Source organism: Protopterus annectens, chromosome 15.part0, assembly GCF_019279795.1.
Source record: "Protopterus annectens isolate FY-2018-M chromosome 15.part0, PAN1.0, whole genome shotgun sequence".
NCBI lineage: Eukaryota > Metazoa > Chordata > Ceratodontiformes > Protopteridae > Protopterus > Protopterus annectens.
Window position 1 is genome coordinate 256,062,301 of NC_056749.1, and position 15,092 is coordinate 256,077,392.

Here is a 15,092-nt window from a genome sequence, read left to right on the forward strand (position 1 = left end):
TATGCAAATAAAAACTTAACTGCCTGTGCACATCAAGCAAATGAAGTTTATATTCTCCTTTATTTTGAAAATTAGGGAAAAATTCAGGCAAATTAATCAACTGATTAATATTTGACTCTGAAGCAATTTTAGGCAGAAAGGACGGGTTAGCCCTGAGAGATACTCTATCCTTCTGAAACACTAGGTAAGACGGTTTCTTACACAGGGCTTGAAGTTCTGACACTCTCCTGGCTGAAGTAATAGCCACCAGGAAGGCTGTTTTCCATGATAAGAATTTTAAGTCAACTGATGCTGCGGGCTCGAATGGGGAAGGAACCAAGGCCTGAAAGACCAAAGTCAGATCCCACGGCAGGGAAGGATTCTTAACAGGAGGCCTCAGAAGAAAAGTACCTTTCAAAAAAGTCTTGCAAATTCTGGCAGCAGCTACGGAGCCTGAATTTTCCCCCACATGAAAATGGGAAATAGCCGCCAGCTGTACTTTCACTGTGGAAGGCTAGCCCCTTGCTGGAAAATATGAGACAAAAAGTCTAACACCGCTGGAACCGGAGCGGTAAAGGGATCCAGATTTCTCTCTGAAGCCCAAATGGAAAAACGTTTCCACTTACTACTGTAGACTTTCCTGGTAGAGGACTTATGTGCTGCTATCAGGATGGATTTAACTGGCAAAGAGATACCAGGAGTCCTAGCAACTAAGGTAACTGGAGTAACCAAGCTGTGAGCTTGAGGTTGTCCAGATTCGCGGGAGCAATTCCCGAGGGATTATGAATGAGATCCAAGATCCAGGGCGGAGCTAGGAGATGAGATAGCAGGCAAGGGGACCAAACTTGATGAGTCCAGAATGGTGCTACGAGAATAACTGTGCTCCCCAACAAGCTTTCTGTAAAAATTTTGTCTTGAGTGGAAGCGGGAGATGTGCATAAAGAAGACCAGGTGGCCAAGCATGGACAAGAGCATCTCTTGGGGGCTTCCCCCCCATCAGGAGAATTAGAGCAAAAAACTCGCTGCACTTCTCGTTGGACAGTGATGCGAAGAGATCGCAGCAAGGCTGACCCCACTTGAGGAAGATCTGGTCCGCTACTTAAGGGTTCAGAGACCACTCGTAAGGTGAAAGGGGAGTTCTGCTCAATTTGTCTGCCAAGATAGTGGACCGACCCGGAGTGTGCGTTGCTATCAGAAAGTGGTTGGTGGAGATCACCCATTCCCATACTCTCATCGCCTCTCGACAATGGGGATAAGACCTGGTTCCCCCCTGTTTGTTGATGTACCAGACCACTGAAATGTTGTCTGACTGGATGGCAATAGTTCCCAGAGGAAGAGAGGCATGAAGGGTCTGCAACGCTAAAAGGACTGCTCTCATCTCTAGAACATTTATATGCAGAACAGTCTCGTTCTGAGTCCACGTGCTTTGGACAGTCCTGCCCAAGCAGTGCCCCCCACCCTAAGTGGGAGGCGTCCATGGTCACCGTGGCTTGGGGCGGAGGTGCAACAAAAGGGCGCCCTCCTTGCAATTCCTGGGATTGGAGCCACCACGTGAGAGACTTCTTGCACACTCTGCTTATAGGAATCGGAAAATCTAGAGACTGATGTAGTAGAGATCACTGAACTTGTAACGTCCACTGTAAAACTCTCATATGCAGACGTGCACAAAAAATGAGGTTTATAGCTGCTGCCATGGACCCCAAGGCTCTCAGGACTAACTCTGCTGGTGGTGCAGGGGACTGAAGGCGCGCCAATACATCCAGGGCCAGGGCTGTGAAGTCTGTCTGGAGTCAAAAATATCCTGGCCTGAAGAGTGTCTATTCTTGCTCCTATGAAATCTAGAATTTGAAAAGGTTGGAGAGAAGACTTATTGAAATTTATCGTGGTCCCCAGCCGGGTAGATAACTGAAGGAAGAAATCTCTGGCTAGTACAAGTTCATGCCTGGTGGAGGCAGAGAGAAGCCAGTCGTCCAGGTACAGAAAGACCTGAATGCCCTAAAGCCTCAGGTGGGCCACTACAACTACCATAACCTTGGTAAACACCCTGGGGGCTGTGGTGAGACCAAAGGGTAGGACCCTGAACTGGTACTGACTGACTCCTAGCCGAAAGTGGAGGAATCTCCTGGATCGCCTGTCCATCTGAATAAGGTAGTACACACCCCTGAGGTCTATCAAGCACATCAAGTCTTCCTCCTGAAAGAAGGGCAGGATGGATTGTAGATTGACCATCTGGAACTTTTCCTTGGCAACGGACAGGTTCATCGCTGACAAGTCGAGAATCGGCTTTAAGTCCCCCGTCTTTTTTGGCACCAAAAAGAACCTGGAATAGATGCTTAATCTGGACTGGTCTGGGGGCACTGGCTGGATTGCTCTTTTTTCTAGCAGCTTTCATATCTCCAAAGCTGCCACTTCCCTTTTAGCGAGTGGAACATCCAGGAGGAGTCTTGAACAAAGTGGGTTGTTTATGAAGGGAATAGAATAACCTGTGGATATTATTTGAAGCACCCAGCAATCTGACATGATGGACTCCCATTGGGCTAGGTGCCTTGAGAAATGCCCCCCCGACTGCCTCCATAGAGGAGAAGTCGGGCAACCCCTCAGGGCTGCTGGGTGGGTCTGTCAGAAAAGGGTTCCCATGACCCGAATTTTTTCGGTCACCCTATGCCTCTGGGCCGGCATCTACCTTGTCCCCATCTGTCTCTGGGGGAGGAGGAGTCCCGGGTGTTCCGGGACTGCAGAGATTTCTGGAACCACAGCTCCTTTTGCTCACGCTGGTTCCTGAAGAACCACCTTTGAGGATTAGAGAAGCGGATCCCAATGGCTGACTACGTTTTCCCACCCTTCTCACTCTGGACATGCATCTCTCAGACAATTTTCCCTAACAGGGTCAAACCGTCAAAAGGGGCGTTAGCGAAGGACGCCCTGAAAGGTTCTGAAAAATTGCAGTCAGAGCCAGGCATGACGCCTCATGGCAATACTGGACCAGGCTGCCCTAGCGGCTCCTTTGGTAGCATGAGAGAGTCAACGCATGGATGTATTTGACACAGATTTGAGAGTGGCCATACGAGCGGAGAAAGTCCATTTATCCTTAACCGAAATAGACTCCAGGGGGACTTAGCATACTCTTTCACAAGGTCATGCTGCAGTCTGATTATGTGGGCCATGTAATTCAGCGCCCTATAGCAAAGGTAGCTGAAGCAAAAGTCTACTTTCTAAGACAATCCATCGCCCTGGACTCCTTGTCCAGAAGATGGACGGAGGAACTTTCCTGGGCGAGTTCCTTTTTGGTGGCCGCCGCCACCACCACCATGGCATCAACTGGGGGAACCCTTACTCCAACTGGCTTTGTTTGCAGGAGGACTCAATACCTTGTTGGACCGTTTGGGTATTGGCTCTACGGTGTCTGGTTCCTTCCAGGCTCTGGTAATGATAAGGTCCACCAGAAGCTCGGCCGAGGGGGACACCCAAGAGGTAGATGGGCCTGTATTGAACACCTCCGTCCAAGGAAGCTTTTTGGGTGGACAAACCCCCCCCAGCAAAGAATTTCCATTACATCTCCGAAGGAGATGTCTTCGGGGGTGATCTGGGGGAACCTATCCCTTCCTCCAAGTCAGTATCTTCTGTGAGGGACTCAGGGGAGTCCATGTGCCTCCACTTGCACTGGCATTTGCGAGGGACCTCCTCGGGGGGACTCTCCGGGGAGGGCTCGCAAACCATCTCATATTCCTCAAGGGGAACTGTCTGGGCCATACCAGACACAGGCTGTTCCTGGGAGAACTGGATGATGGAAGACAAACTCAGTTGCGAGGAAGCAGGGGTGGACTCCAAGGAAAGAGTGAGGGGTCTCGATCTTCCAGAGAGAACGCTCTCCACAACATCGAAAGCCGAAGGGGAACCAGCTTCCCTAAAGGTGGTGGGGTGGGTTGCGGTACCCCTTGGATCCGACGAGGGATCGGAGCCAAGGCTGGGCACAGCCAGGCCCAAGGAGACTATATGCCCCCCTAACACAACTGGGCCGATGACACACTCATCCCCTCGGATCCGACACCAGATCTTGGCTCCGAGAGCTCGGATCTGACCAGGGATCCGACAGGCTCAAGGGCATAGCCTAGAGTCAAGGTACCACCGGCGCCGACTCACTGCCTCTGGGGCTCCTTGTATCCATAGACTCTGAAACCAGAGGGTGGATCGGAGAAGGAGGTATCGGGGCAAATGGGGCTGAACTCCCCGATCTGGCTGGGGAGGGGGGGCAGCAACACTCCCATCTGCAATTGAGTTTGTAGAAACCTCCTCATCATCCGGTCCATATCGGCTTCAGAGAGGCTCCTACTAGACTTCAAGGACGCCACCGACACCGGCCGGGACAGCAGATGCGAGGACAACCTCAAAGCAGGCCAAGCCTCTTGGAAATCATGGAGAATGTAGCCGAGGGGAAGATGGCCTTGCAATTTTTTACGGAGACACTAACACCTTGGTGGGAGGGGGCCGACGGATCCCAGTCGGCTTGCCTCTTGCGACCCTTCTCTCGGTCTCTCTCTATCTCTCACTTTTTCTTTCTCTCTATGTCTGTCTTTCTTGGCCTCTCTCTCCCTGTATAGAGGTGAGAGTCCCAGACAGGAGATGAGGGCTGGAAGGCTGAACAGCCTCAGCCGTGGCTGAAGAAGAAGATGAAGGAGAAGTAGTAGTAGCTGACAATGCGGGTAAGAGAATCAGCCTGGTCATGCGCAAGGCCACACAAATTTTGCAGCCTGTTGACAAATGATTGACCCCCAAAAAGACTACGCACAGAGCATGGCGATCAGCTGGGGACAGCTTATGGCCACACTCTGTGCACTTAGAGAAAGTCGGTTTTTGACTTTCAAACATTCCTGCTTAGACAGCTAAGACAGGAGCAGACACACATACACACTCGCTAAGGGCGGGAATGGGGGGCCTACACAACCAAAAGTTTAGCAACTCTCTAAACTACAAAAGTTTTTAAAACTATACACCAAAACCACCTGATGGAGAACATGGGAAGTGTTATGCACTGATTCACACAGAAAGGGGCACACACAGACTGAAAAAAAATAGATTACATCCAACTAACCTCCTGGAGCTCAGAAATCTCTTGCTGGCAAAGCTGCGGCAAATGAGAGCTGGGGATAGAAAGGAGGTTGCAGTGTAGTATGGGTAAGGGGGAAGAGCTTGGATCTTTAGCCTGGTAAGCTGTCGGCTCGGATCCGTATCGGATCCGGAACCCACAAAAGTTGATGATCAAATGAAGTTAACTACTTCAGATCCATGATTTCCACTGAAACAACTGACTCATTCTGGAAACAGTTTCAGAAAATCCTTCAAAACAACTGGATTAAGCCACGTTCTCCTCAGAAAGTACAGTTGTGTACACTTACCATACATGTAGATGTTCGAGTGAATTCACTGTTGCAGTCATTACATTTGGGTAATCTGCTGGCAAGTTGCCCTCAGTCGGCCTGATTAACAAAGTCTTAGGTCCTGCATCGGTTGCTGTCCCTTCTTCCATGACGTCAGGTCGTCGGGGGTATAAAACATGCAGCCGATGCCATTACATCAGTTTTTCTTGCCCCAGATGTCAGGTGCCCCCCAAATGGGGAGCAAAATATATAAGTAATTAAAAGCACAAAAATATACCTTCAAACAAAAGCAAACACATCAAAAAGGCTTTTAAGCATAGTAGACGAAAGTAGAGATATAGTAAGAAAAAAACAGGGTGCTGGAGGGAGGGTAACCAGGACTGCAACAGTGAATACACTCGAACATATACATTTATGGTAAGTGTACACAACTGTACTATGTTCTTCGTGTTTCACTGTTGCAGTCATTACATTTGGGTAGATTCCCAAAGCTATGGTTGGGAGGATGGATTTATTCAGCATTAGGACCAGCTATAAGGCCCTGCAAAACAGCAGTGGGAAAGCCAGCTCTGGATTTAGAGAAAATTGGTAAGTGATAATGCTTGGTGAAAGTATGAACTGAACTCCAGGTAGAAGCTTCTAGAATATCCCTGGTAGGCACACCTCTGAGAAAGGCTGTAGAAGTAGATGCAGACCTGGTGGAATGAGATCTGATCCCCTGGGGGATAGGTTTTCCATGGTGCTTATAGCAGAAATGAATACAATGGCTTATCCATTTAGAAATGGCTTGTTTTGAAATAGCCTTCCCCTCTGCTCTGCCTCTGCAGCAAATGCTACCAGCAGCTGTTCAGATTTTCTTCGAGATTTAGTCCTGTCCAAGTAGAATCTATGTTGTCTGTGTACATCCAATGAATGCAGAATCCGCTCCCCCTTGTTCTGTGGATTGGGAAAGTAAGTTGGCAAATGAATGGACTGATTAAGAGCCACACTGGATTGGTCCTGAGTGACACCTTGTCCGTATGAAAGATGATGTAAGGCTCCACTGCCATAAGGGCCTGTAATTCAGATATCCTTCTAGCTGAAGTGATTGCTAAAAGGAAGGCTGTTTTCCAGGAAAGAAAATTTAAGTCTGCAGTAGCAGCTGGCTCGAAAGTAGGTAGAGTGAGTTTCTCTAATAAGTTAAGGTCCCAGGCAGGGGTTGGAGCTCTCCTGGGTGGTCTCAAGTTTTTGGCCCCTCTGAGATACTGCTTTAGCAGAGAATGAGAGAAGAGGGATGGTTCTGTGTTGTAATGAGCTGAAATGGCTGAGGCATGGATTTTTATGGAGGAGAAAGACAGGCCCTTGTGAAGCATCTCAGTTAAGTATTGCAAAATCTGTGGTAAATTGGGAGCTGCTGTGCTCATCCCTTGAGAGTGAGTCCAGACACAGAATCTTTTCCATTTGTTAGCATAAGATTTCCTAGTACTAGATCTTCTCGCCTCCAAAATGCCATCCATCACAGGTTTGCTGAGGGATGCTAAGGGGGGATTTAAATGATTAGCCAAGCTGCAAGATTCAATGTTTGGAGCTGAGGGTGCAGAATTTTGTTCTCCTGCTGCGACAGTAAGGAAGGTGTCTGAGGCAGGTGCCATGGAAAAATGAGTGACACACTGCGCAGGAGTGAGCACCAGTGTTGGCGAGGCCAGTCTGGAGCAATCAAAATCATTTTTGGTTTGTCCTGTTTGACGTTTAGCAGAACTTTGGAAAGCAGAGGCAGGGGGGGAAAGGCACAGACTGAACCAGCTGAAGGGATAGAGCATCCACTTTCCAGGCTTTTTTGTGATGAGTTCTTGTGCAAAATTTGTACAACTGATAGTTCTGGAGTGAGGAAAAAAGATCTATGTCTGGGCTCCCCCCACTTGCGTATCAACATGTTGAAAATCCGTGGTTCCAGTTTCCATTCGTGTGGGTCCATGAGATTTCTGCTTAGTTCATTTGCCAGAGTATTCAACTTTCCTGGCAGGAATTGAGCTTGTAGTTGTACTTGGTAGCACTAGGCCGTGTTCCACAATGCCATGGTAGTCTGCAGAGGGAGTAGGAATGTGTACTCCCCTGCTTGTTTATGTACCATATTACTGTGGTGTTGTCTGTCTTTATTAGTAGTTGTCCTGGATGAAGGTAGTTCTTGAAGGCTGTCAGTGCATTCTGTACAGCTAGCATTTCTTTTTGATTGACATGAAGGTGCATTTGATTTGGGCTCCATTTGCCCTGAATGCACTTCCCTGCCAGATGAGTCCCCCCCCCCATGCATAGTCTGATGCATCTGTAGTTAGGGTTTGGGCAGCAGGGGGTGGTGTGAATGGCAGTCCCTTGTTTTGGTGGCAGGCCTCTGCTCACCATAGGAACTCTAGACGTGGGCAAGGTATGATAGGAATCATTGTTTCCAGGCTGTGACAATGCTGACTCCATAAACTTTTTAAGTACCACAGAAGTTTCCTCATATGCAGTCTTGCATATGAAATTAGAAGAATGCAGGAGGTCATGAACCCCAAAGCTTACAGTATTTGTCTTGCAGATAGCAGGGATTTTGTGGCCACCTGTTTGAATTAAATCACCAAATGAATTTGCTTTTCTGGCATAAGGAAAGCCATCTGGGCAGTTGTGTTCAAGCTTGCACCTAGGAATGTAATTTTTTGAGATGGTACCAGTTGTGATTTCTTTTCATTTACTGTGTACACTAGACAAGTTAGAACCCTTTTTACAAACGCCAGATGTTTTAGAAGAGTGGCCTGGTTTTCTGCCTGAATTAGACAATCGTCCAGGTATGGATATATATGAATATTTCTTTGCCTGCAAAATGCTATTACTGGAGCCAGGCATTTTGTGACCACCCTGGACGCAGTAGACAAGCCAAAGGGCAGTGTAGAGAACTGATAATTTATTTATTTATTTATGTATTTATTTACATTTGTTGACCGGGATAATGCAAGTAGCCTGCTTTGAAGCGTAGGTATCTTCTGCAAGATTTCCTGATTGGGATATGCAGGTAAGCCCCTTTTAAATATAGAGTTGCCAACCAGCCATCCTTGCCTAGCATAGGAAGTAACTGGTGAAGTCAGCATCTTGAATTTTGGAATGTCCAGAAATGTGTTTAGAGTAGACAGGTCCAGAATTGGATGCCATTATTTGTCTTTTCTGGGTACCAGGAAAAGTCTGGAATAGAAACTTAAGTCACTTTCCCTCCTAAACGTGGGGGCTATTCAACTAGTACCAGAAGAGGAAAAGGACTAGTTTCTGAGCCTCTGCCCACTTATTTGGGGGCAGGTCTGGCCACCCAGTTGGAGTTGGCAACATGTGGAAATTAAATCTGTATCCATGGGACACTATATTCAAAACCCATTTGTCCTGGGTTATAAGTTGCCAGTTTTTTGCATGAAGAGCCAGTTTTCTCCCCAAAGGGGCGACTGAGAGGTAAGTGCTTGGTAATTTTAAAGGAAAGTCATTGAGACGGTTTACCACAGGGTGCTGTCTTGTTATTTCCAGATTTGGAAGCGGAAGCACCCCATTGCTTAGTTCTGAAAGTCCCTTGGGATTGAAATCTGGTGCTTTTGGAGAGTCTGGGTTTGGTTTGAGTGGCTCTGGAAGGAGCTGGAAAGGACCAGTTCTTAGTAGGCCAGTGCCTACTATATCTTGGAGGTTGTACTTGTAAGAAATCTTTCACAGTTTGCATAGATTTAGCTTTATCTTCCAAATTGTTTACAACTTCTTCAGCCTTATTGCCAAACAGACGGTCCTGCTGCAAAGGAGCATCCAACAGTTTTGCTTTAACATGATCAGGCAGAGATTGCTCCTTAAGCCAAGCATGCCTTCTAAGCACATAACCAGTAACAGCAGCCCTGCAAGAGGCCTCTAAGGAATCAAAACCACTTTGCAAAGTATGTTTTCCAACTTTTTCAGCTAAATGCAATAAATCCTGTAAATCCTTATTTTCCACACAGTCAGAAATCAACATCATTTGCTGTTTAAGCAGTCCCGTGATATGCTGCTGATATTTTAGCGTATGGAATTGACAGTTTAAAGCCCTGATTGCCAAGGTTGCAGAATTATAAACTTTTTTACCCCATCTATCCAGCGCCCTGGAGTCTCTATCAGAAGGGGTAGGATTTTTAGCAGTAGAAGCTTTAATGCCCTTGGGCCCCTGAGAAATGGTGTCAGGGTGAGCAACAGGATTTTTGAAAAGGAATTTGTGGGACTCAGGAACCCTGTATTATCTGTCTGGTTTATTAGGGGCCGGAGGCAGGAAATCAGGGGCCATACTGGATTCCGAAAACACAACAATGTCTAGTACAGGGGGTATAGCCAAAGGCCTATGCTGAGGAAGAAGAAAGAAATTCTTCAGCCTCTTTTTGGATTCAGAAAAATCCTGACTTTCCCAGTGGAAATGCTCCCTTAAAGTATGTAAAGTCCCCAAAAGAAAAATCCTCAGGTGGAGAAGCAGAAGGAATGGAATCCTCTGCATCAGAGTCCTCATAAGTAGGAATGGCCAAATCCAGGTCATTAGAAGAGTCAGAAGAAACAGAATCCTGTTCAGAAGATTCATAGTCAAGTTCAGCACTAGGCCTCTTAGAAGGGGGGGATGACTACCCCTGATTAGAGTAATTAAATCTTCAGCCATTTTGATCATTTATTTTTTAGGCATAGGGGCCTGAACATGTGGCCGGGGCGTCATTTTTTTAGACATACATCGAGATTTAGGTCTTAGTATGGAAGGTGGAGTCAGTTTAATATGCAAGTCTGTAGGCCTGAATACACCCTCAGAAGCCGGTGCTTGCACAGCGGCTCTGGACCCATTCAAGGTAGAGACATCCGCGGGTTCCATAGGTGAAGCATCTCGCAGCATTCCAGACTCTGAATGGGTCTCAGCAGAGGCCTGCGAATCAGAAGTAGCGGGTATCAGGGGCTGCGAAAGCGCCTCACTGAGTACCGGTGAACTAGTGACTGGCTTAGGAGAAGCGTCGGCAGTTTTGGACCTCAACGGCCTGTCTCTGGCTTTTTCTTAGCGTTTTTTCGGTATTCCGGTAGTCGGATGGTTAACCAATGTCACTTCTGGATAATTAAACCGAGAACCGAAATATTTAGAAGGAAAAACATACTGACAATGGATAGTGCGTTGATTAAATAAAGCACAAAACAGACAGCCAGGTACGTCGTGGTCAGGGCCTAGGCAAGGAATACAGTACAAATGAAAATCCTTATGAGGTATTTGCTTCCCACAAGTAATACAATTATTAACTTTTACTGACATCGGTAAGGAGCAAGAAAAAGTTTCCCCAATGGGGTACTTAGCTTTTATTTGAAGACTTCGGTTCTGAAACTCGAAAACGAAAACTTCAGGAGTCGGACGACCGGCACTTGCGAACTGCTTCTGCTTCGGGCACTGCGAGACTGATGTAATGGCGTCAGCTGCATGTTTTATACCCCTGACGGCCTGACGTCATGGAAGAAGGGACAGCAACCGATGCAGGACCCAAAACTTTGTTAATCAGGCCGACTGAGGGAAACCTGCCAGCAGATTACCCAAATGTTATGACTGCAACAGTGAAACACAAAGAACATCCTGAATCAGAAACCTGGAAAGACAAAATCTATCCTGTCACAACTTTGAAATTCAAAATTTTTAATCTCTTCACAAAATGAAAAATCTCTTTTTGTTTTACAAAAAAAACTGCAACAGTGGAAGGGTGCACAGCCTGAACTAAACTCTGAGCTAAGCCCAATAAATCACTCCTTGTCCAGAGTAACTGAGACAGGAGATGAAATACGTCATAGTTTCTGCTTCTTTTTGACATGAATTTCTGAAAAACAGACCCACTTTTGCCAGGAACAACCTCTACAGGGATGGGCAAGTAGTAGCACTCTCTGCCACTTCTTCTAGGACCAACAAAAGTGATGCTCCCTTGCCCATCAAGGGCACTCAAACAGCCCCAGAGGACCTTTCTAACCCCTGCTCCATGGTGGCTGTAGGGACTACACGAGCGAGAGCAAGGGAAAAATATGATTCGTTTGAGGAGCCAGTTTTTGCCACAGCAGTCACCTAACCTGCTATGCTAGCAAATGCTGTTTATCAAATTTCTTCTTGGAAGAACCATTGTATTGGTAGATTGTTCCATGGCTGAGGTGAAAAAGATGCCAGATTCTCAGGAGAAGCTTGGCAGTAGTTGTCAGTAAAAAATGTACTATATGTTGTAAAACAAGTAAAGTTTGTCCCATTAAAACACAGTAAAAGTTAGTTTAAACTTTCCTCAGATGCCAAAAGTTAAACAAAACTTTTACCACAAAAAGGGTATTTCAAAATTAGTTTTAACAACTTTACCACAAAAAGTAAAAACAAGTGATTATCCCATTTAAAAGTAATTAAAAGTCATGTGGCAGTCATAATAAAACACCTCCTCCTACGTTAAATAATAAAACTTTACATAAAAATAAGATTTTTGTCAGAAAGAATAAAGTTGAAGGTTCTTTACTCAAAGGGAACTTATCTGCCCAGCACTGGAATAATGTTAGCTAACTGTCAATCCTTGGAAGTCTGCAAGAGGAGCACTCTTCGGCAGCAGGAAAGTTCTAAAGGCAAAAGTGGCCAAACCTGATTTTTAGCCAACTCATCAGCTCAAACTAAAAGAAAGGGTACATGGAAGGTGCCGTGAAACCTGGCCAGCTGTTATATCCTTAGCAGGATAAAACTAAGGTTACTGCAGCAGTGATCAAATGATGTACATATCTGGTTGTAACAAATCACAATACTTTTGCTGGGCACAGATATTTTATTTTGTTCCCACTGAAATTAGTATCTCTTTTTGATAACAGTATCAGAAAATGGCAAGCCTCGGAGAGAAATGTGAAGAAACACTTTCCACAGAATCAGAATCTTCATCTTGAGAAGAATTATCTGAAGAATCACACCCCCACCACTCCCTCCTCATCTGACTGTAAATCTGTCAGAATATGCGTGAAATCTTCTCTATTAGCAAGAAGCGAAGAACGAGGATTTAACAGATTAAAAGCAAAGTGCAATCCCACAGCAAATTCCAGCAATTCTTCCCTCTCCATAACTAAAGATAGAAAAGGAGAGATGTTTTTAAGTTTCCACGTTTTCTTCCTAGGAGATTCCCTGAACAGGAAAATCCCATGACAGGAGCACCACCCTTTGAATCAGGCACCTTAACCCAGTTAAGCGGTATACCTTCAACTGTTCCTTCCTCAGAGCCTGAAAAGAGTGGTTGCCCCTTGCACACTGAAGAAAACCACAGCTTAATAGGACATGTCAATTTCTCTGTACTTAGCTGCATCCCAAGGAGTTACAACAGGAGGACTAGAAGCAAAATATGAATGGGTCCAAGGAACTATTTTTGACCACAGCAGTCACACTCTAAGGCAGCTGTGAAGCCATCCAGACAAAGACTCCCTAACAACTTTCTTCTTCTAGCAGATATGGGAAGCAAGAACAGTGGAGACAGACAATTGCTCCATGTGGGGGAAAGAAGCCTTACAAGTGGATAGCAGATCTGAGTGAATCAATAAACCCCCTGACAGGACAATGAAGGTTTTGAGGTAAACTTTTCTGTGACAGTCCCAAAAAGCACAAAATCCTACCACACACACTCTTACTCTACACAAAAAGGTAAAATATGGCAGTAAAAAATGATTTTTCCAGTTTTACTGCATAAGTAAACATCACTTCAGTAACGTGACAGGACCACAAAAATCATTTCCTATCACAAAATCATAAAATTCAAATAAAAATATTTGATATTATTGATATTGACAGATATAATAATGGGAGTTTTTCCTAGAAGCGGACTTATCTGCTCAGTCTTTTAGATTAGAACCACTAAGCAAGCAAATGTGAAGTATTTCAGCAGTAAGAAAGCTCTACATCTTTCTGACAAAGGTGCCCTAAAGGGTTGAAAGCTAGCGAGTGGTCATACCTTAGGTAAGGATATAAACCATACAGCTTAGGCAAGGGCAACAGTCATCTAAATGGTGGAATATCTGGTCATCCAATCACCACTACACTACAATTAACATCTTCTTGACATGGATCTGGCAAAAGAGGCACAGTAATTTGACTAAACTTGCTAACACAGCCAAAATCTAAACAGTAAAGTCAAAAAGAAACATGAACTTCTCTAAACAAAAAATAAAGCCAACAATCTAAATCGTTACTACTGAAAAAAATTTACAAAAGTCATTTTTTTTTTGCAAAGCGAATCTCCTCTTGCTGCACCTATCCACATGCTCACAGCTTAATTATTTATACTTAAGAGGTCAATCACCTAGCGGGTGGGGGGGTATATCCCCCTTCTTGTGTGTTTGACCTTACAAAGTCTGCATAGATTATGTTCAACTTCTCATCTTTAAAGATAATGTGTCCAATGTTGAATACCTATGCAGAAAAATATTGCAGAATCATGCCTACTGATTTATAAGTATGAGAAAAGATAAGACGAAAAATTATTTCACAAACAGACAACAATTTATGTAATGACAGCAACATTACAAAACCATGGTGTTTGCAAGTGTTTCTAAGTTGCACTCTTAGCTTTTCCTAGATTTTAAGTAAAACTTGTCTTGGTGTGTTCACCTTGTAATTTTCCTTGGATCACTACAGAAATTTCAATGTCAATATTACAAAGGTTTTATGATATTTTCAATTGCGAAGGGAAAGTAACTGAAGAGGAAGAAAATAATTTTGCTTTAGGCTCCTATTTTTGCAAAAGGCAACACTACAAAGTTATTGATTTTTTTAAGACAGTTACAACATTGTCTTACAAACATTTAAAAAATATATATGCAGCAAATATGGGGGAAAAACTTACACTCCACAAGGTTATTTTGCAAAGGTGTGCCTGTTAGGATTATCCTTCGTTTTGTACGAACTGAGTTCAAAGACTTCGACACAGCAGAAGCTTCATTTTTCAAAACATGTCCCTCATCACATATCACAAAATCAGGACCTATGCAAGCATAAAAAATAATGTCCTTAAATTAGTCCATTTCTGAACAATGACCAAAGCTGCTTTCTTCATCTTTTGATACCTAAATTGGTTCTATTAAATCAAAATAAATGTATAAATTCTTACCATCTTAACTGAGCTATGAAATGAGCCTTCTTGATGGCTCTCTTATTATGTTTATCTTCTCTTCTGTTTCAATTTAATATTTTCTTACTGATGCACCCATACTAGGAAGTCTGATCACCAGACTCTGGCATAAACCACAGTATTACTCTACCCGAGAAGAGCATGCTTTCTTTAAACTTCCTGACTGCTCCTAAGCACTAAGTGAGCATGCCTGCAAATCAAAGGGAAAAATGAAGATTTCACATACACATTTATAGCAGATATATCAGCTTGCACTTGTCTGACATTTAAAGACGTCCAACAATCACTGTTGGATAGGTGGGCTATGTAAGTAGAGAGATATGGAAGGAGAGCAACTGGGATTCCTGAACAGGGTGCCAACATACCAGCTGAAACACACACAAGGGTCCCTCTATGGCTGGTCTATGACAGGGAAGAATCCCACGCAGCAACTCCATCAGGGCAGAGTTTAAAAAAACAGCCAAAATGTAAACAAACCAGAACGCTGAGTCCTGAAGTACTAAAGGAGTCTTACTGAAAGCAAAAACTTATAAAGTGACCGCAACTCAACTGAAAAAAAGAAAGACATTTTAAATCAAGCAGTAGAAGTAGCCACACC

General features: G+C 44.6%; 1 protein-coding gene across 1 annotated transcript in view; it reads right to left on the reverse strand.

Moving 5' to 3' along the window:
- ATRX (ATRX chromatin remodeler) overlaps positions 1 to 15,092 on the reverse strand; it is a 3,779,564-nt gene that overhangs the window by 1,103,485 nt on the left and 2,660,987 nt on the right. Inside the window, exon 19 of the mRNA XM_044057254.1 lies at positions 14,210 to 14,347. Within this exon, the coding sequence (XP_043913189.1) occupies positions 14,210 to 14,347 (138 nt within the window). The remainder of the gene's footprint in view (positions 1 to 14,209; positions 14,348 to 15,092) is intronic.